At 34.7% G+C, this 20,478-nt stretch overlaps 2 protein-coding genes across 2 annotated transcripts; one reads left to right on the top strand and one right to left on the bottom strand.

Annotated features, from left to right (window-relative positions):
* The first annotated feature begins 8,553 nt into the window (after positions 1 to 8,553).
* On the top strand, positions 8,554 to 9,539 carry LOC136232828 (chlorophyll a-b binding protein of LHCII type 1-like). The gene has a single exon (XM_066022261.1). The coding sequence runs from the start codon at positions 8,629 to 8,631 to the stop codon at positions 9,430 to 9,432; it is 804 nt and encodes a 267-aa protein (XP_065878333.1). The 5' UTR covers positions 8,554 to 8,628; the 3' UTR covers positions 9,433 to 9,539.
* Positions 9,540 to 12,256: 2,717 nt separating this feature from the next.
* On the bottom strand, positions 12,257 to 13,252 carry LOC136232829 (chlorophyll a-b binding protein of LHCII type 1-like). The gene has a single exon (XM_066022262.1). The coding sequence runs from the start codon at positions 13,174 to 13,176 to the stop codon at positions 12,373 to 12,375; it is 804 nt and encodes a 267-aa protein (XP_065878334.1). The 5' UTR covers positions 13,177 to 13,252; the 3' UTR covers positions 12,257 to 12,372.
* Between the last annotated feature and the right edge of the window lie 7,226 nt (positions 13,253 to 20,478).

Raw genomic sequence — 20,478 nt, 5'->3', positions numbered from 1 at the left:
AGCCGATTACTGTTCATGCCATTTCTTCAAGCATGGTGCTGACTCCACACACTTCTGCCGTCAGCACAGACAGTATTCGGATTACCACTTCTCCAACTCCACTCTCTGCCGATCAATCAACTATACCTAAAACTCAAGTGCAGATTGAGAATGCTATTCCAGTCACTGACCAGGTAACTCCTTTCACTCCTCTTCATTCCGGTCACACTGATGTCCCTGAAGGCTCTCAAAGCTATGTGAATGCCACTGAGTCCGGCAAAAAGCTCATTGACTCAGTTCAAGTGTTGATCAGAGACCTTCAACATTCCACTCCTCCTGCTGCAGGGTTTTCATCTATTGAGACTACTCAACTCTCCCAGGTCACTCAGCTTCTCAACGAAGTTAAGGGACTCAAGGACTTGCTGAACGTCATCATATCTTTTCAAGCACAGCAAGCTAAGCAGGATTCAATAGCCAAGCTGGCTGAGATTCAGCTGACAATCGTGCAATACTTGACCTCCTTACAACAACAAATCCAGAACTTGTCAGCTGTGAACACCGACTATGCCACTTCATCTGAAGTAAAGATGCTTTTTGCTCAGCTCCACACCGAGCAACTTAAGACAAATGAGCAAATGGTCTCTTACAATCAGTGCTCAATAGAGCAAATAGGTGAGGCTATTCACTTGCTTAATCTGAATAAGCAAGAGATGGATACTGACGCAATGAAACAGAATGAGATTCAGTCTATCATACAACAAACTTTCAACCACATTCGTCATAACAATATTCAACGTCAGTATTACGACACAGCTCTTTTAAAGACCTTTGACCAAATCTTTGCTGGTCTTACTGAAGCTCTCATCTGGCAAGGCAAACCTCAAGCGTTTAGCGTCAATATGCTCAGTGCTGCTGACCTCAACATACTCGCAGAGGTATCAACTGATGGAGTTGCAATCTTTGACGACGTCAATGAAAGCGCTGACAAACTTAAGGAGCTGTCTAAAGAACTGACTCGAGCTGTCTTAACTGATGCTTTCAAACTTCCTCCTCCTGATGCTGACAAAACGGGGGAGAAAGATAAAGCAGCTAGAGCTCAGCATGAGCGAAGTCAGTCTCAGCACAAGAAAAAGAAATAGATAGGCTCGCTCAGTATAGACTAAGTCAAATGTAATCTGTATGCCTTATCTATAAGTTTTGTTGTGTAACCACTGACTACTATAAATATATCATATCTGCATCTTTTATTCCTATTCCTAAGTTATGATATATGTTAATATATGTTACTGTGTACTGAGTCATTACGTATCTTAAATTAAATCAGCTATGTTTTATATTTATAAATCTTATTGACTGAATCAAATGCTGATAACATGTTTGACATTGACTTATGTGCTTATAAAACATTGTCTGTTAAGAACTCATTGAACAACAATTACTCAGCGCACTCTATATAATTAAACCTTCCGCTTAATACAGAGTAAATAGAATATGTTTAATAAGCTGACTTATATTAGTAAAACTGACCTTAGACTTACTCGAATTAAACCTTTAAATGTTTAGAGTAAAACTAAGTCAGTAGCTCAACCCTTACGGGGGAGTTTGCTAAAGTTGAAATAGGTCAACTATCATGGGGGAGCTCAATACTGAGTTCTTCGCTGAATAGTTTTGCCAACATCAAAATGGGGGAGTTTGTTGAAACACCTTTCCACATAATTTTGATTTGACAAAATTGTTTAAGTATAATTGAAATACATATTCTAAACACACTAAGTTTAAATGCTTTGATTTATTATACTAATGTGTTTGTTCAATGTTGAGTTAAATTGTTTATAAGACACAAGAATTAAAAGGCCCAAGCCCAATACAAGTGTTAAAGCCCAAGTCAAACAACTCAGTACAACTCGGCCCGCGTTTGTTAAAACGATGTCGCTTTGGACAAAACGCAACTCAGCAAGAGAAGGATCTAGAAGACCTTCGGGAACAACTTCAAGATGAAGCTGCTGAGTAGTCTCGACAAAGCGTACAAGACAGCAGCTGGCAAATGAAAACTTCCAGACAAAGTATTTCTACTTTGGGTAAAGTTCAGACGACATAGTATGCTGTCCAGTTGACTTTACCATAAAAGGAGAGACAGTCTGCTGAGCTGACCGAGGACAGAAGATACACAATTCTGATTGGCCGAGAGCTCTGAGCAAGTCAGGATGATAATGACAGGTAGCCGTTTCCCTCCAACGATTATTTCAAAATTCGAAATGACCGATGCCCAGACGTCTCTATAAATAGTGCCATCAGAAGCTTCATTCAACACAGAACTTGATCAAGCCATTACGCTGACCAAATTTCTACACAAGTTCTGCAAGCAAAGAAGCAAAGCAAATCTTACACTACAATTCATACATTTGTGTAAAAGTCTAGAGTGATTATTTCAATCGTCTAAAGTGTCTTAGCAAATCTTTGTATAGGACAAAACACTTATCATTTCTAGAGATTAGAAAGGAGAGGCTGAGTACTCGGTTATAGTACTCAGCGAGAGATTAGGACTGAGTAAAGGTATAGAGGAAGGTACTCTTGTTATACTCAGTTGCTAAGATTGTAAAAGGTTTGAGGCTCTACCTTTAAAGAGCTCAGTAGAGGATTCGAAATCTCGGAACGTGTTCCGGGGACAGGACGTAGGCTTAGAAGAAGCCGAACCTGGATAAATCTGCTGAGTAAAGTATTTCTTACCTTTAACTCCTTATTTATATTGCTTGAATAAAATAACCAAAAACTGACCAAGTAAAGAGGTCAAGTTGAGTTGTGCGCGTTAAACGTCTGAGCTCAAGAATAGACTCTAAGTGCTATCTCCTGACTCAAGCTAAGAAACTGACCTAGTCACCAGTTGACTAAGCTAGTATCTTGCTGTTTACTCAGCATCGCTGTTAAAACCTTTTTCCTTAGAAAAAGAAGTCTGCCCTAATTGCGAAAAAGTTTAAATAGTTCCTAACCCCCCCTTGGAACTATACTTGCAACCTTACAAGGGACCAACAGAAGTTGTTGGTACGGATCAACGGCTCGGTGATTTTTGGAAGCGAATCACCAATCAATTCAACATGTACAAGCGGGCAAGTCCTTCTTTACCAAAAGAAAATACGGCTTCTGTTAAATTTTACAAAATTAGTAAAACAATCTCTGATTTTGTTGGGTGTTACGCCGAGATTGTTCATTTGAAACCAAACGGCCATTCCGATGCACAAATTATTGAGAAGGCCGAATTACTCTACCTTCAAAGGTATGGCTCCAAATTTTCATTTGTTCATTGTTGGGAAATAATGAAAAACGAACATAAATGACTCGCTTTTAAAGAAAAACAATATGATGGCGATTCCTCGAAGAGAACAAAACTTTCTGCATCAGGACAATACAGTTCGGCAAGTGAAAGTGACAATGATGTACAATCGTTTCCTCAACGTCCAATAGGTCAAAAAGCGGCTAAGAGAGCGTCAAAAGGAAAAAAAAGCGAGTGAATCTTCTCAAAATATAGATGAGGAATTCTATAAAGAAATACAATTGCAAAAAGTTAAAACAAACCAAGATTTAGTGCAATAAGGGATTAATTTTCTTCGGATTCTGGAACAACAAATGAAACAAAAAGATTTCGAAATTCTAGATAAAGATACTTCGGGAATGGGTGCAGAGCAACTGTTACGACATAAAAAAAAATTGCGCACACATCGAGTCGAAGTATGATTTTCTTTAATTATGTTATTGTTTCTTTTATTTGATTTGTAATGTCATTAATTATGTTTTATGTAATGTTATGTATTTAAATTAAGTTGTTTTATGATTTTTATAATATATTTAGTATTGAGGTAATTATTTTGTTGGATAAATATTGTGTTGGGTAAAAATTATTGTGTTGAGTAAATATTATTAATTATATATTAATTAAGTAAATGTATAGTGTTTTATGATAAATGGGTCCCACAAAAATTGAAAGTAAGAGAATAGTATAGTGGTATGTTATTTGTATGGGTTATTTTTGTATATTTGGCAAGTGAGGTAACAACCTCCACTATAGATGCTCTAATGAAAAAGCTCATTGTTCTCAAATGATTTAATACCACCAAGCGGGTTAATGGGTATAAAGGCTGCCAAAGACAACCTGCCTCGACAGTCTTTTATTAATTTTTTTATTAAAAAGGCAATATTGTATATTTTTAAATTAATTAGTGAGTTTTATATGATTGAGTGGTTACAGTTTAAGGATTGGAGATGGAATGAAGTCTATTAAGTTGGTCTTACATTGTTGATGTGTTGTTCATATGACATGAATATTGAATGATGACTGATTTAATTTTTTTATTAGAGAGGTCATAGGTTCAAATCACATCAGGGTGGGGTAGGGTGAGGATTTTTTTTCTTCTTCTGTAATATAAGCGCATTGTACATAAATTTTTTTAAAAAATGCATTGAAGACCTTTAACAAAAGTTGATTCCTATTTAACAATTTAATAGAATGTTTGTATGGTTATTTCCAAGATTGTAAGAAATGCTAGGCGTTGGTCGGACAAACAAGGTCCTCGATTATTAATCAGAGATTAGTCGGGAACTAATCAGGAGTTAATTGAATTTATATTTTTTTATTTATGAATAAAAAAATTGTTATATAAATTCAATAAAAAATATGTATTTGATTTAATATTGAAAATTTGTTGTGGATGTAAATTTGATGGACTAAAATCATATCCGACTGGACGAAAGATTCAAGGATTAAAAAATAAAAACCTTATTGGATTCCTAATTCCACTATAAAAAAAAGCTTTACTAATGACACTATGGAAAAGCCAAAATCAGCACAAGGATTTTTATTTTTATTTTTACTGATTCTGTAAATATTGTTTTGATTACAAATGATGAAATTGGAAAAGAAAACGATAATTAAATTGAAAAGACTACGTTAATTTAGTGAGCAATTATGTTTAACAAAAGCAATTAGTCGTAATTTAATTGAACAATAATGAAATTATTGACAAAGCTAAAATTGAAACAACAAATTTGAAATTGGAAATGAATTGATGATCCGTTGGTGTCTAGAGCTAAAGTTAATCTCATATTTATGGACGGCAACTGCTGTGATTAATCAAACAAGGACTTAAATGAATGTAGACAGAAGGCTAGAATTTATGTTAAAAGAAGCTTGTGAGTTTTGAAGAAGATGATAATGGTGGATTGATGGAAGCTTGGTTTCAAACAAATTGAAGGCTGGGGGAAACGAAGATTAAAGCTTTAAAATGAAGCTTGATTGATTGGGAAAAAAAGAACCTTGAAAATCTGAGAGAAAAAGTTGAGTTTTTGATGCATGAGTTGATTAGATTTTTGGTTGGCTTTTAAACGGTGATTTGGAATTCTATTTATAGTTAAAATCTTCAACCTTCGTGTCTAATAACTTCCTACATTTACTCTTACTATCTCCATTAATTGATTTTGCAAAGATGGATCCAAAAAATATGGATAGTGGATGCATAACGGGGTGCCACAAAAATAAAAATCAGGAGCCCATCTCTCGAGACCATGACCCGTCTCGCCGAGACGGGAAGAAATTTTATGTTTTGACAAGATAGGGACCCGTCTCATGGAGACCAAATTTTTTTTTCATTTTTTCGATGGAATAGAATGATTTTTTAAATTCACCCTTGACAATTACCCCCTCTTTTATGGGCAAAGAATTTTTTTCTTTTAAGAATTTCAAATTTAAGTTAGAAATGTACTGCTAAAAGAGACTAACTTCTTGACTTCCTGCATCCTATCACCCAAAATTTCTAAAGTTCAAAAAATATAAAACTTTCAACTCTCCTTCTTTCTCGTATCACGTTTTCTTTTTCTATTTCCTCCATATTTCTTCCAATTTTATCATTCTTCCAAAATAATTAAGAAGAAAAGCAAAAATATTAAAAAAGCTTCTAAGCACTAGAATAGAGATGGCAACGGGTAGGGTACACGCGGGTAGTGTCAATCCCAAACCCTTATCCGTTTATTTTTTAATTATCCGTGTCCGTCCCATTATCCTAACATGTATACTTATTGCATCTCATACCCGTCCCATTTAATTCGCGGGTACCTTACCCGTTAAGAGCAATAAATAAAACAAAAAATATTACAAATTTAACAAAGTGTAAATTTAATAAATCATTTATCTAAAAATTGAACCTTAATCAATAAGAGTAAAGTAGCTTAGTAGTATCACTTTTTGGTTAAAGAACAAAATGTCGGGGTTCAAATCTCACATTCTAAAAAACAATAATATTTTTTAATATATAAAAGAGTTTTGACCGGTAACGGGTACCAGGTACCCTAGGGGATATTCTCATATCCGTCCCATTACCCTAACAGGTAATGATTTTGATCACATACCCGTCACATACCTTTTTATACAGGATATGAGTAGTCTCGTTAGGGTCGGGTACCCGTTACCATCCCTACACTAGAAACTAATGGGTATGTAAATTCTCTTTATCTTCTTCTCCTTTGTTAAAACAAAGGATTGAGTATAAAATCTTCAAAGATTTGTGCATGGTTTTTCCTTATAATAGATGGTTTGAAATTTAGCTTTACCATTACCTTTTTCATTACCGAGAACTTCTCTTAAACAAGTTAAAAATGTATACTGAAATTTCTTGAATATGATGTGTAATTACCTGTTTATGACAATGAGAAAAATAGAGGTATTCGTTATGTAGGAAGAGCATGTTGTGATTTTCAAAAGTGAAATTGAGTTGAGACTTTATGAAAAAAAGGAATTGAGGTTTTCAAGTTTTTAAATATATGATTTTATTACTACTGCTTCTTTTTACTCTTTTGTTCCTTTTGATTTTGATTTTTTTATTGCTCTTGATCCTTACTCTAGTTATAATGATTGAATTTGCAATTCAATGCTTCATAAACACCGCTTGGTCATTTGGCTTGCACGGAACATGAAGATCTTTGATGAAGAGGAACCATGCATACTTCTTACTCTCCATCGTCTTTGGCGATCTCTCAAAGACGCTTCAACATTTGGAATTGGAAGCATGTGGAATTCAACGGTCGAGTCTCAGATTTTGCGGGAGCTTGGTATCGCTAGACGCCCCCATCGATCTCCTTGCATTCTTTTGATTTGGTGGCAGCCACCTCCCCTTGGTTGGATGAAGGTTAACACCGACACGTCAGTCATGGGATGCCCGAGGCTGGTAGGATGTGGAGACATTTTTCGTGCGGTGGATGGTTCATTACTGGGCGCTTTTGCATGTCGTATTCCATCATTTTATTCATTTCTGGCAGAGTTACACACTGTAATCTTTGCAATACAAATGGCTTTCACAAAGTGATGGAGTACAACTCATCAGGAACCATTCTAAAATTGTTCTATGGATATTAAGGAAGGATTGATTACAGTTCTTGCGATACATGGTTTTTTTTTTTTTTTTTTTTTTTTTTTATTATTATTATCACACATCTGTTGGGAAGGGAACCAAATGGAGGATGCCCAAGCAAATTATGGTAGAACAACAACTGATTTAGAGTGATGGGATACAATTCTTGTATAGATCTTTTCAATTTTACTGTCTGTATTCATTTTTTTTATCGTTTTAATAATACTGGTCCAAAGATTGGGTTGTTGTTTCAGGATGCCAGGATGTCCATCTGGTGCCTTCACCCTGTTACCCACTTTTACTTAAAGAAATGAAAACAAAATTACTATCTAAACCGAATTAATTATTTACATGCGGTTTTCTATCAATGTTTCCATAAAATTGTATGTTTGCATAATTGCATTCTCAAACTGTAAAGACAAAGGTTATTAATTAATTTGTGGAAAAAATAAAATAAAACTCATGTCATCTTTCAAGGAACAAAAGGAAGTATCTTAGATAATATTATGTGAAATAATATTAACCTCAAATTAGATGGATAATTTTAAATATCGAACTTTCTGAATTATAATATAAGCTCGTTGGAATGCAAAGAGAAAAGCACCTAATAATGAAATAAAAAAAATGCAAACAATAAAAAAAAAAAGTAAAAGAAAAGAAGAAAGGTGCTTGAACAAAAGAATATTGTATTTTACATCATTTTTACAAAAATAAAATAAAATGGAAAGAGATAAAATCCAAAAAGCTTTGATTATATTCATCAAACTAATTGACGGAAATTAGAAAATGCCTTTTGTCTCGAATGCACATTATTCAAATATTTGTTACTGTTTAATTTTTAAAGCAGGTATGGAAACCGATTAACATATAGTTATTCGGGAATTACTCATTTCACTATATTATTCCAATAAATTCCTGGCAAAGAAAGATGTAGCTGGCAGATAAGTTTTACCATTTTTTTCCCATGGAGATATCGGAAGGCATGTATATGTGGCAATTCTATTGGATACCAATAACTTGGATACTTTCTGCAGACAAACAAATAATTGAAGGTGATAAGTTTCTGGTTTAGAGGTTGCCATCTGGACTTCAAAATGTAACTCACCAACCAGAATTCACTTGTGGATATTCATAGATAAACATGACCCTCTTCTCTGACCCGTATTAATACTACCCCCTTCACTCTGCTAATTCACAACCACAACTATCTCTCTATTCACTTAAATTGCCGAACAGATACAATTCCTTTCAGTTAACAATGGCTGCTTCCTCCTCAATGGCCCTCTCTTCCCCTTCATTTGCTGGACAGGCTGTCAAGCTCAGCCCTTCCTCCTCTGATCTTATGGGCAATGGTCGTGTCTCCATGAGGAAAGCAGCCACCAAGAAGGTTGCTCCTTCCGGTAGCCCATGGTACGGTCCTGACCGTGTTAAATACTTGGGTCCATTCTCCGGTGAACCCCCAAGCTACTTGACTGGTGAGTTCCCCGGTGACTACGGCTGGGACACTGCTGGACTCTCTGCTGATCCAGAGACCTTTGCTAAGAACCGTGAGCTGGAAGTGATCCACTCGAGATGGGCTATGCTTGGAGCCCTTGGATGTGTATTCCCGGAGCTCTTGGCACGGAACGGAGTGAAATTTGGAGAGGCAGTGTGGTTCAAGGCAGGATCACAGATATTCAGCGAGGGTGGTCTTGACTACTTGGGCAACCCAAGCTTAGTCCACGCACAGAGCATATTGGCTATCTGGGCTTGTCAGGTTGTGTTGATGGGTGCTGTTGAGGGTTACAGAATTGCAGGTGGACCACTCGGAGAGATAACAGACCCAATCTACCCAGGTGGAAGCTTTGATCCATTGGGATTGGCAGATGATCCAGAGGCATTTGCTGAGTTGAAGGTTAAGGAACTCAAAAATGGAAGATTAGCAATGTTCTCAATGTTTGGATTCTTCGTACAAGCAATAGTAACAGGCAAGGGTCCATTAGAAAACTTGGCAGACCACCTCTCTGACCCAGTTAACAACAATGCCTGGGCTTTCGCCACCAACTTCGTCCCCGGAAAGTGAAACCTTCATAACAGAGGGCTCCTTTTTCTGTATTTGTTTTCTTTCTGTTTAGTGTGTGTTGTAAATTTGTTGCGAGCTAATAAAAATTTGAATATTGTGAACTATAATTGTTGTTACACCCCAAACAAGAAAACTGGGGAAGTGTTTTGGTTAAGGAGAATCAGTCCCCTATCAACTGAGGGCAATGTTTAATTGTTATGCAGCCTATACCTATCCCAAAACATTAGACATTTTGAGGTTGCTTCCATAAAATTAACTTATAATCACCAAAGATTATTTTGATGTTGCTTCCATACATTTCAGCCTATACCTATCCGTCAGAATTTTCCTTTAATTAGTATCAAGTCAGATTCTTGTATGGACAATACAATAGCTATGTTCTAACTCCCCTCAATGTGAAGCTTAACTATGTTCTCAACAATAATGCCTGGTTCGTCCCCGACAAGTGAGCTTGAAAAACGAGGGTTTCTCTTTGACAACTAATGAGATGAACTCAGTCTTGTATACATCACAACATATTTATAAGAAAGAAATCATATGACACCTAATGAGATGAACTCAATCATTACTCAATATGACAGTCATTGTTATTATGTATATTATCACACAGATTCCTCTCTATGCACATAAATAAGGCAGAAATGGCAGAGAACCAACAATTTCTAAAGGAAACTGCAATCTTTAGTCCAATTTCAACCAGAGAAATCCCAGTAATATATATATAGTTTTCTAACAAAAAGATTTAACTTTTCTAATTGGATTGGACGTTGAAAATACCAGCACTTGTGCCTGCACTAAGTATTAATATCTTGACTGTAGTTTTAACATCAATCTGCACTGTCAATGGCTAGCTGCATAGAAATTATACGAAGTTGATTAGCCTTTATGGACAAGACAGTGAAGCCAAAGAGAGTGAGACATGAAGAAAATAGGTCTCATGCAAATTCAACAACCACAATTAATTGGATTGACTACTTCGTTTCCCATATTATTAGATAATACTATGGATAATATGGGTGATAGCAAAAATGTGATTGAAGAACTCATATCTCCTATGAGTATAAAAAGGGCAGCCTGGTGCACTATGTGTTCCCGCTAAGCGAGGATCCGGGGAGGGGTCCCATCACAAGGGTGTACTGGGGGCGAGCCTTTCCATGCCAATTTTTGGTAAGAGGCCGCTCCTAAGACTCGAACCCGTAGAAAACAAAAATAATCTAAAATTCTAACTTCATCTAGGTCCAAGAAAAGTAAAAAAAAAAGCTGAAATTGAAGAAGTGATCATGCAATGGAGCTAGTGGCTAGAGAAATTTGATGAATATCTTCACACCTAAAGATCTAGCTAAGGATTGTGACTTATGAAGTGGATGAGTCATTTGTAATGGATTGAAAAACAAGTAAAAAGGTTGGTTGATGTAATCAGTGACTGATTTAGGATTCATGAATAGGAGTGCTCCAATACCTATGGATATGGATGTATAATTGAAATTTTTTAAGTGGCTTCCCCTAAAAAAAATTAAAGCTCCATACACCGGTTCAATTAAGTTTTCTGGTGACCGGTGTTGCTCAAACCCCCTCCAAACCTTCCTAAATCAACCCCTGAATGTCAGGGACATTTCTGCTACTAGAAGTAGCGGAAAGGTTTATTTCATATTCTCTCCGTCAATTTACCACTTTTACTAGCAGAAGATACCTATAATTACACTAAAATTGTAAAATGTTTCGTAAATACCCTGGTTATGTAATAGTTCATCCAAATACCATAAACTGGTATTTTTTCCACTTAACTACAAGCAAGGGTAAATTTTCATAAATTGATGCAATCAGCGATATAGAATGATCAATCAAGACATTAACAGAGCCAAATTACGAAGAGAAAAGTAGCAGGTCGAGCTCACTGGTAGGACAAATTACATTACGATATGTAGTGCCTAAACGTATGTTCAATTTTCAGATAACCGAAACCAAAAATAACAAAGCAGAGTCACACCATAATCAAATCAGATTCAAAAATCAACCCTATTTGAAGGATATACAACCGGAAGAATAAAATTCGACTTCAATCCATCGTTTTCAATCCCAGCTCCAGAATCAAAAATCAACTATTAGCCATAAAAAATGGCAAAATGGTTTTAACATGGAAACAGGAGTTCGTGGTTTGAAGGTCTACACATGGAGATCAGCAAAATACTGTAAGTAAATGACTTTTGCATAGTGCAATTGCAGTTTTTACTAAAATATTACATGTAAAAAAGCCTCCCTCATCCATTCAAGGGATTATCAAACAAATGAAAGAATATGCCAAACCAAACCAAATTTGGAATTCTAAATTAAGCAGTGAAGAATTCTAAATTAGTTCTAAGAAACTTCAAATTCACTAGTAAAACCAAATTAATCTGAACATAGCAAAGCAGAAATGCATAGCAATTGAAAAGTAGAAACGTAGGGAAATGGATAGAATTTTTCATACCTAGGAATCAGTTATTGCGTTTGATTTTGGGGAAGAAGACAAAGCAAAACCAGGAATTAATCAATTATGCATCTGATTTTGGGGCGGTGTCCGCAAAAGGGTTAGGGATTCGAAATTTGGGCGAAAATGGCGAAAAGAAATTGCTCTCAAAACCTACCAGGCCTCATTTGCTGCGATGCCCTCAGTCCTGCTAAACTGCTGTGTTTGTGTGTTTATTATTGATGTAGGCACATTGAGAAGATGGAACAGTAGAAGAATTTATGCTAAATGTTTTGTTTCTTTACTTGTGGAAGTCAATTAGATGCAGAAGAATTCTGATACTGTACCGTAATTAACTATAAATAAAGATGGTATTAATTTAAGCAAACAAAATTCACATAATTCTTTCCATTAGCTCACAACAAATTTACATCACACGCTAAACAGAAAGAAAAGAAATACAGGAAAAAAGAAGAAGCCCTCTGTTATGAAGCTCACTTTCCGGGGACGAAGTTGGTGGCAAAAGCCCAGGCATTGTTGTTAACTGGGTCAGAGAGGTGGTCAGCCAAGTTTTCCAATGGTCCCTTTCCTGTTACTATTGCTTGGACGAAGAATCCAAACATTGAGAACATTGCTAATCTTCCATTTTTGAGTTCCTTCACCTTCAACTCAGCAAATGCCTCTGGATCATCTGCTAATCCCAATGGATCAAAGCTTCCTCCTGGGTAGATTGGGTCTGTTATCTCTCCGAGTGGTCCACCTGCAATTCTGTAACCCTCAACAGCACCCATCAACACAACTTGACAAGCCCAGATAGCCAATATGCTCTGTGCGTGGACTAAGCTTGGGTTGCCCAAGTAGTCTAGACCACCCTCGCTGAATATCTGTGATCCTGCCTTGAACCACACTGCCTCTCCGAATTTCACTCCGTTCCGTGCCAAGAGCTCTGGGAAAACGCATCCAAGGGCCCCAAGCATAGCCCATCTCGAGTGGATCACTTCGAGCTCACGGTTCTTAGCAAAGGTCTCTGGATCAGCAGAGAGACCAGCAGTGTCCCAGCCGTAGTCACCGGGGAATTCACCGGTCAAGTAGCTAGGGGGCTCACCGGAGAATGGACCCAAGTATTTAACACGGTCAGGACCGTACCATGGGCTACCGGAGGGAGCAACCTTCTTGGTGGCTGATTTCCTCATGGAGACACGGCCATTGCCCATAAGATCAGAGGAGGAAGGGCTGAGCTTGACAGCCTGTCCGGCGAAAGATGGGGAAGAGAGGGCCATTGAGGAGGAAGCAGCCATTGTTAACTGAATTGAATTGTATCTGTTCGGCAATTTAAGTGAATAGAGAGAGAGTTGTGGTTGTGAATTAGCAGAGTGAAGGAAGTAGTATTAATATGAGTTAGAGAAGAGGGCCCTCTTATCTATGAATATCCATAAATGAATTGTCATTGGTTGTGTGCATTTTGAAGTATGATTCTATGTAGACATGGAAATTTCTAAACCAGAAGCTTATCACTCTATTATTTTTTTTTTGTCTGTATCCTCTGTGGGGTAAATATCTAAGCCATTCGTTATTAAGTTTAGTTCTCCAACAAATACTCGCCACGTGTATATTGAGGTGGGGTTTTTTTTTTTTTTTTTTTTTTTTTGAGGTATTGAGGTGGGGAATTAAACTTCAGTACTTCTGTGAATTTTTGAACTTCAATACTCTTATTTACTTATTTCATAAATTTCAAAACTCATTTAACATCTCAAACAAACTTTAACCTAAATATATCATATCTCATATCACCAAATAACGCATGTTAAATGTCTAAAATTGAAAATTTTAAGTTTTATAGGTCTAAACATAAATTTAGGATACTAAAAGATAATATATAATAATACAGAGCAAAGCCAGAAGAGTCTTGCTCCTGGTATAATACCGAAGAAAAACGAAGAACAAATGAAGAAGAAAAGAGAAGCGCATAAACACGAAAAAGAAAATGAACAGTTTGGAGATGAAGAAGAAAGAAAGCGATAATAAGTTCTTTGGGTTTAACGAAGTAAAGGCAATCAATTAAAGACTTTAAGTCTTTCACGCAAGACCTTTCACGCAAGACCTTTTAACGAAGTATTTCAAACATTTTCCATCAATGGATAATTCCAGAAGCAGCCCATCATGATATGATGTACCACAACACATGCTAGCAAAACCCAAGCCCATCTCAGCTATCCATCACAAATTATCTTGATCAAAGGCCATGATTAAGCCACTTATTCCCGTCCTTGTTTCCTTAATTCAGTCCTTTTAATTGTTGAGCAAACCTAGCAATAACATAAATAAGTAAATAGTATTTCATAAAGTTTAGCGAGAAATTTAAAGGCTTGAGCTTTACCTCATTCAATCTTCTTATGGTATCATAACAATCTTTGATTTTCTGCTCAAATATTGCAAAATGGCTGCTCCTATGATCAGCTCCAGCAGTCCCTATCATCTTCCACAAAATGAGACCCCGAATTTAGCCTTACTTTCACAGGTCCTCACTGGACCTAATTATCATCAATGGTCATGTTCCGTCAATGTGACTTTCATGTTGAAGAATAAGTTTTCTTTCGTCGATGGAACTATCAAAGCACATGCATTATAAGATAACATGTACAATCAGTGGGAGAGAAGGGGGAAAGGGGAAGATGAAAGGGTGAGGGTATTTTGGGAAAATCATACAAACATAGTCTAGATATGTAGTGTATTGATTAAGTGGGTTAAAAATGTAAATAAATCCCCCATTTGACCCAATTTTATAATTTTTCCTTTGAGGAATTACAGATACCAGCTGTAACAAAAATGAAGTAAATAAGGATAACATTAACAGTATGGGTTTGACCAAACTTTTTCGATCTCATGCCTTCCACAATTCTTATAAAAGCATCATCGCCTCTTACTTGTTAGGTAGTTTGGTTGAAGTTTTGGGCAATGAGAAAAAAAAATCCCTTTGTCAACAAATTTATATGAGTGAGATTCTCGCAATTCAATAATTAACCATATAAATCAATATATAGACTAGTAGTTTATTTATCATTACTTCCATCCATAAAATAATTCTATTGTTCTTTATCTACAGTCCTAACCTTACCAGTGTAACCCTTACAGAGTTTGTCTAGTTTTGAGAATATATAGTTATACCTTTGCCTAAACATATAAATGTGGTTCCCGTCAGCAGTTACTTTCATTCTTTTCAATTTCATCATGTAATTTCCTATCAAAATATGTGGTAGCTATATCAAAAAAAGGTACATGTGGCCGAGAAAATTTACTGTGCGCCAGGCATACCAGTGATGTAGTACGCCTAGCCATTCAACATAGGACAAGTGTAAAAAGAAATTAATACCTCGTTTAAACTTAATTATAATAAATCTCATCTACATCTATATATAATATAAAACAGTAACGATGAAGCTGATGTGTCAACTTCTTAATTTTTGTTGATTAAAAATAATATCGATTAATTATTTTTTCTTTAAATTTTTGATTTAATGCGATAAAAATATCCAATCCAATTTTAACATGAATCTATAATGGTAATTATCCATAAATCCATAAAATATGAAAATCCAATCCAATTTTAATGTGAATTTATAGTGCTGATTATCATAGACCCATTAAATCATATTAAATAAAAAAAATCCATAAACCCATTAAATCATATTAAATCAAAAAATTGGATCCACGTTAAAATTGATAATAAAATAAATAAATAAATATATTTCACTTTGCTAATATCTAGCAACAATTAAAGCAGAAAGATTCAGGAGCAGAATCGTGTTAATATTTGATTTTTATTGGATAAGCATGCCAGCTGAATTGCATCCTCCATTATCAAATACGTTCCTGTTGGTGATAGATTTCTTTCAATCTCTCTTTCTATTTCTCCAATTGGAACTCTCACTCCTCCTATTTTAATTCGTTCCTTTTATAAATTTCACAAAACTATTGGAAGTCTGTGTGGCTCACCATCTCTTTCGGGTAAAATCTAGGTTTTCTCTCAGCCTCTCTCTCATAAACTATACAGTTTATCTTAATTCAATAAAACTATCTGCCACAAGTATGAATGGTGCTCATACATGTCAATGTGACTCACTTTCAAACAAATACAAAGAGATAGTCGATAATGGTGTTCAGGAATTTATATGTCAACTAAAAACACCTTAAGGTTTTTGGAAGACTTGAATGGGTTTAAAATGTGAGAGTGTTGTTTTGGGTTGTTGATTCTGTTCTCTTTCAGCATGTAAACTCTAGAGCATCCCTATCATTTTTGTGTTTCATTTGCTTAGCTTAAACTCATTAGATTAATGTGCCTGTTCAGTATTCTCCATTTTCTTTTATTGATATTTCTTTTAGAAGATAACGAAAATTTCAATTTCAATTCTGGTTTAAATTAGGTTAAACAGAATGAATTTAAATTTCATTTTTGATTTAACAATCTAAAGGGTTTAAATTAGTGGCTAAGGTTAAGGATTCTAGCTCTTTGAAAATTTATTGATGACTAATTTGGTTTTATATAAACTTTTTCTACTTCTCAGATATTGCTCTAATAAAAAAAAAAATTAAGCTAACTATTGATTATTTTGAGAAGAATGACCAAATATTCCGAGTAAAATTGATAATGCAATGATGAGAAACTGAGAAAAGATATATTTTGTTTGTTTGATTGATTAGTTAGTAGTATATAATTTTCAGAGGACCAAAGCTCTGATTTCTAATTGTGGTTTTGTTTTAGGGATGCTTTCTGATTATACTCTGCAGTAACTTTTTTTGAATGTTGATTATACTAATAAAGTTATGCTTCTTTTTGGCGATTGAAGCATATTTTGCCGTGTGTGCTTTATTGGCACTATGATATTGCAAAGGGAGTCCTTCCAGTAGCAGCCACGAGCCCAGATGATCCAGTTATGCCTCTTGGAAGAATATGAATTTAGCTCAAGCTTTAACAGTGTTAATGTGTAGAGATTAGGATATAGTAATTGTTAATGGAAGAAGGAAAATGGCTTTTGGGGTTTTGATTTAGCTCAAGCTTCCAGTACTTCTTGCATTCAATGTTGTTGAACAACATTTATCTGATACTCTTTGGTAAGTCCATGTTAATTAAGTATGGCAACATGTGTTAATTTAGGATGCTACTGATGTGATTGGTATATCATGGCTTATGTCAGTAATCGATTCTCTCATTTGCGTTCCTTGCTACAACATGTAGAAACTTCCTAAAGGAAAGTTTTGCTAATGTTGGTTGTAAATACCGCAGTTGTCACGTCCGTGTCCAAAAATTTAAAGTATTTAAAATTAGATTATGTCATAATTGTGTTTAATTTAATGTTTTTAAGTATAAATTAAAATATTTGAGTAAGTTTTATGAAATCTTAAAAATAAAGAGGACTAAAACTAATATTTTTTAACTAACTATATATATATATATATTACCAATTTGATTTGATTTTACTTGAATCATAATAATACTAATAATAAGAAAGAGAAAGTGGGGTAAAGGCTATGCTTACTTTGTTTTTTACAAAGTAAGTCTCACTTTGTGTGTTTTCACCATTGGATTAATTTTATACTCCATCATCCAATGGTGAAAACACATCAAGTAACGATACTTTGTCAAAAACAAAATAATCATAGAAGACACCAGAAAGTGGTATGTGATAGTTTAAAATATGTGTCATAATTTAAAGTAAATAAAAGCCACATGTCTACCTTTTAATAATTTTAAATCCACATGTCAATCTTTAAAAATTAAAAGAATGTGCATGTCCCTCATATATATATATATATCATAAAATATGGAGGAGATTAAGGAAAAATGGATGAAAAAGAAAGAGAGAAGAGGGATGCGAATTGAGGAAGAAAAACAAAGGAGTTTGATTTCTTGAAAAATAATATGGCAATAGATGCCTTCATCTTTTTGGTATTCTTTTGACTTCGAGTACAAAAACACATCAACGATCTTGAGTTAGATCAAAAGATTTCGTGTGGATGGACTATTAGTACACCGTTCGTTTGCACTATGTCTATACTCTACAAGTAGTTTACAAGAGGTAATATTAATATTATTTTCTTTAATAAGTTTTTAGTTAAACAGCTACATAGACGATCAATTAGAGGTTTCGATTACGAAACGAATTAACGCTAGTTAACTATAAAATTGTCGGTCTGAATTTTTATATATGGAAAACTAATGATAATATAAAGACACTGAAAAGAAAAATTTGTAGGATAGACTCGTAGTACTGTCACGAGTCTAACTGAACTTTCGGTCGGAATCAACGGTATCAGTTTAGTTTACACGTTATAATTTCGTTGACAAACGAGAATAGTTCGATAAAAGTGTTTAGTGTAAAATTTAGTTTTAAGATTATTTGATTAACTTTTAAGCGACTTTAAATAGTCGAGTTAAAATAAGTTACAAATTAGAAGGACTAATACCGATATTTGTTAAATAGAGTTTATATAAATTTAATGATAAAAGTTGGTTCAATAATTTGAATATAAAATAGTAGAATAATTTGAATATAAAGTTAGGACGAATATATTCTTAATAGTTGAATGTGGTTTAACGAGTCCAATAGTAATTCGGTTTAGAATTTTTGTTTCGGTGATCGAAAATAGTCTGATAAGGATATTTACTTTTAACGATATTAAATTTTATCGATATAATATTTTGAGCTATTAAATTCTTGGAATTCGATTAAATTATGAATCGATGATTTTATACGATATTTTAACTATTTTAGTTATATTATTAAATGATTATTTGATTTTAAATATTGTTATTATTTTTGCGAAAATAGTTAATTGAGGTCAGATGATTTTGTGGTTATTGAATGAATTGGAAGTTTGATTGTGAAAGAAAATTTGAGCACGATATGATTTTCTGAATTTTTATATCCATCTAGAGTAATCCGGACCGGTGGTTTTGGTAGTTGAAGACCATGTTCAGTGAGGGACATGGCCTGTCTTCACAGTGTAAAGACCCAGTCGGGTATTAGCAGCGAAGTGTGGGGTAAGACCAATATGGGATTAGGCAAGGTTAAAGAGACGTCTCGATTATGTGATATATGTGGTTGTGGATTGATACATAGGGGAGAAACTCTAGAATGCATATAAGGTTTTATGTTTTCGGTTATGAATTGATTATGATATGAGGTTTTACATTTGATTGATTACGAGTTTGATTGATTACGAATTTGGTTTGATAAAGCGTTTATTTGATTATGGATTTGGTTTGATAAAACTTTTGATTGATTACGAATTGGTTTGATAAAATGTCGATATAACGATATCGATATTTATTTGTGATTCAATTTGATTTGATAACGTGATTTTAAGGTTTTTAAGTTTAAGTTTTATATTATCGAATCGATAAAGTATTCGCGTATATTAAATAAATAATAAATAAATTTTAGACGGCCTGAATAAGCGTTTTTGGTCTATTTCGAAATTAAGTTAAGTTAGGAAATTAAATTAAGTTCTTAATGGATTAAAAATTGACGAGTCGAAATCGTAGATCGAGATACTAAATATATTGTGAATAGTAGTAGCGATAAAACGAAACTATATAGCAATAAAGTGAAGTCTATTAATTTCATCAACGTGTCAGAACTACCTAAAATAGGTAGAACTACGTGGCTTTGATTCCCGATTTAAAGATCAAAAGACGTTCGGGATACGTAGGAAGCTTGATAGAATTATCGAGTCCAAGCCAAATAATTAATAAAATTTTAGGTAGTCCAAATAAATTTTTATCTAATAGAAAATCGGTTGGACTTTCAGGCTGTTAGGTGTTTGTTATCCTATTTTCTTTTCATGCCCGATGTCGTTTTGAGTCGGGTGTGACAGCAATGACAGAGTAAAAATAGGAAGAATAGTAGTGTATAGAGTAAGTAGTAAAGTGAACACATATCAATTGTCGGAGTTGCTTTTAAGCTGAACAAGTTGTAGAATTTTCTACTACTATTCTGTTAGAAAAATCTCCTCAAGTTTTTATGTTTTGATGTGCTTGCACCAGATACGTTTATCAAATGTCTTTATATGCAGCTTTAAATAATAAATATTAGCTATATATTATTTGGTATTATCAAAGCTTTTTAATACAGAAAACAGTTGAGATGAAGCTTTTGCTGTGGATGCGGAATCATCCTTTAATTTTGTTGTGGCTCCTGGAATATGCAGCCCCATTTCTCAGTACATGCCTTACCTAAAGCCTCTCAATTCCAAAATTACTTACTACATGAGAAATGGCCAAGTCGAGAAAGCATAGAACCTGTTCGACGAAATGCCTCAGAAAAATACAGTCACCTGGAATGCCATGATCCGTGGTTATTTTCAGAATGAACAATCTCAAGAAGCGCTTAGTTTGTTTAGTTTAATGCCTGAGCCTGATCTTTATACATATAATATACTGATTTCGGGGTTGATCAAGTGTGGTGATATAAATAGTGCTCTGGCGGTTTTTGATGGGATGTCGTTTCGAGATGTTGTTACATGGAATTCAATAGGAAATGTTAAAGCAGCTCATGGATTGCTTGAGAAACTTGGATGCATTTTGAAAGCAACAAATGATA

Source organism: Euphorbia lathyris, chromosome 6 (genome assembly GCF_963576675.1).
Source record: "Euphorbia lathyris chromosome 6, ddEupLath1.1, whole genome shotgun sequence".
Classification (NCBI taxonomy): domain Eukaryota; kingdom Viridiplantae; phylum Streptophyta; class Magnoliopsida; order Malpighiales; family Euphorbiaceae; genus Euphorbia; species Euphorbia lathyris.
The sequence above is the reverse complement of the archived record's forward strand: the minus strand, read 5'-3'. Positions and strand labels throughout refer to the sequence as shown.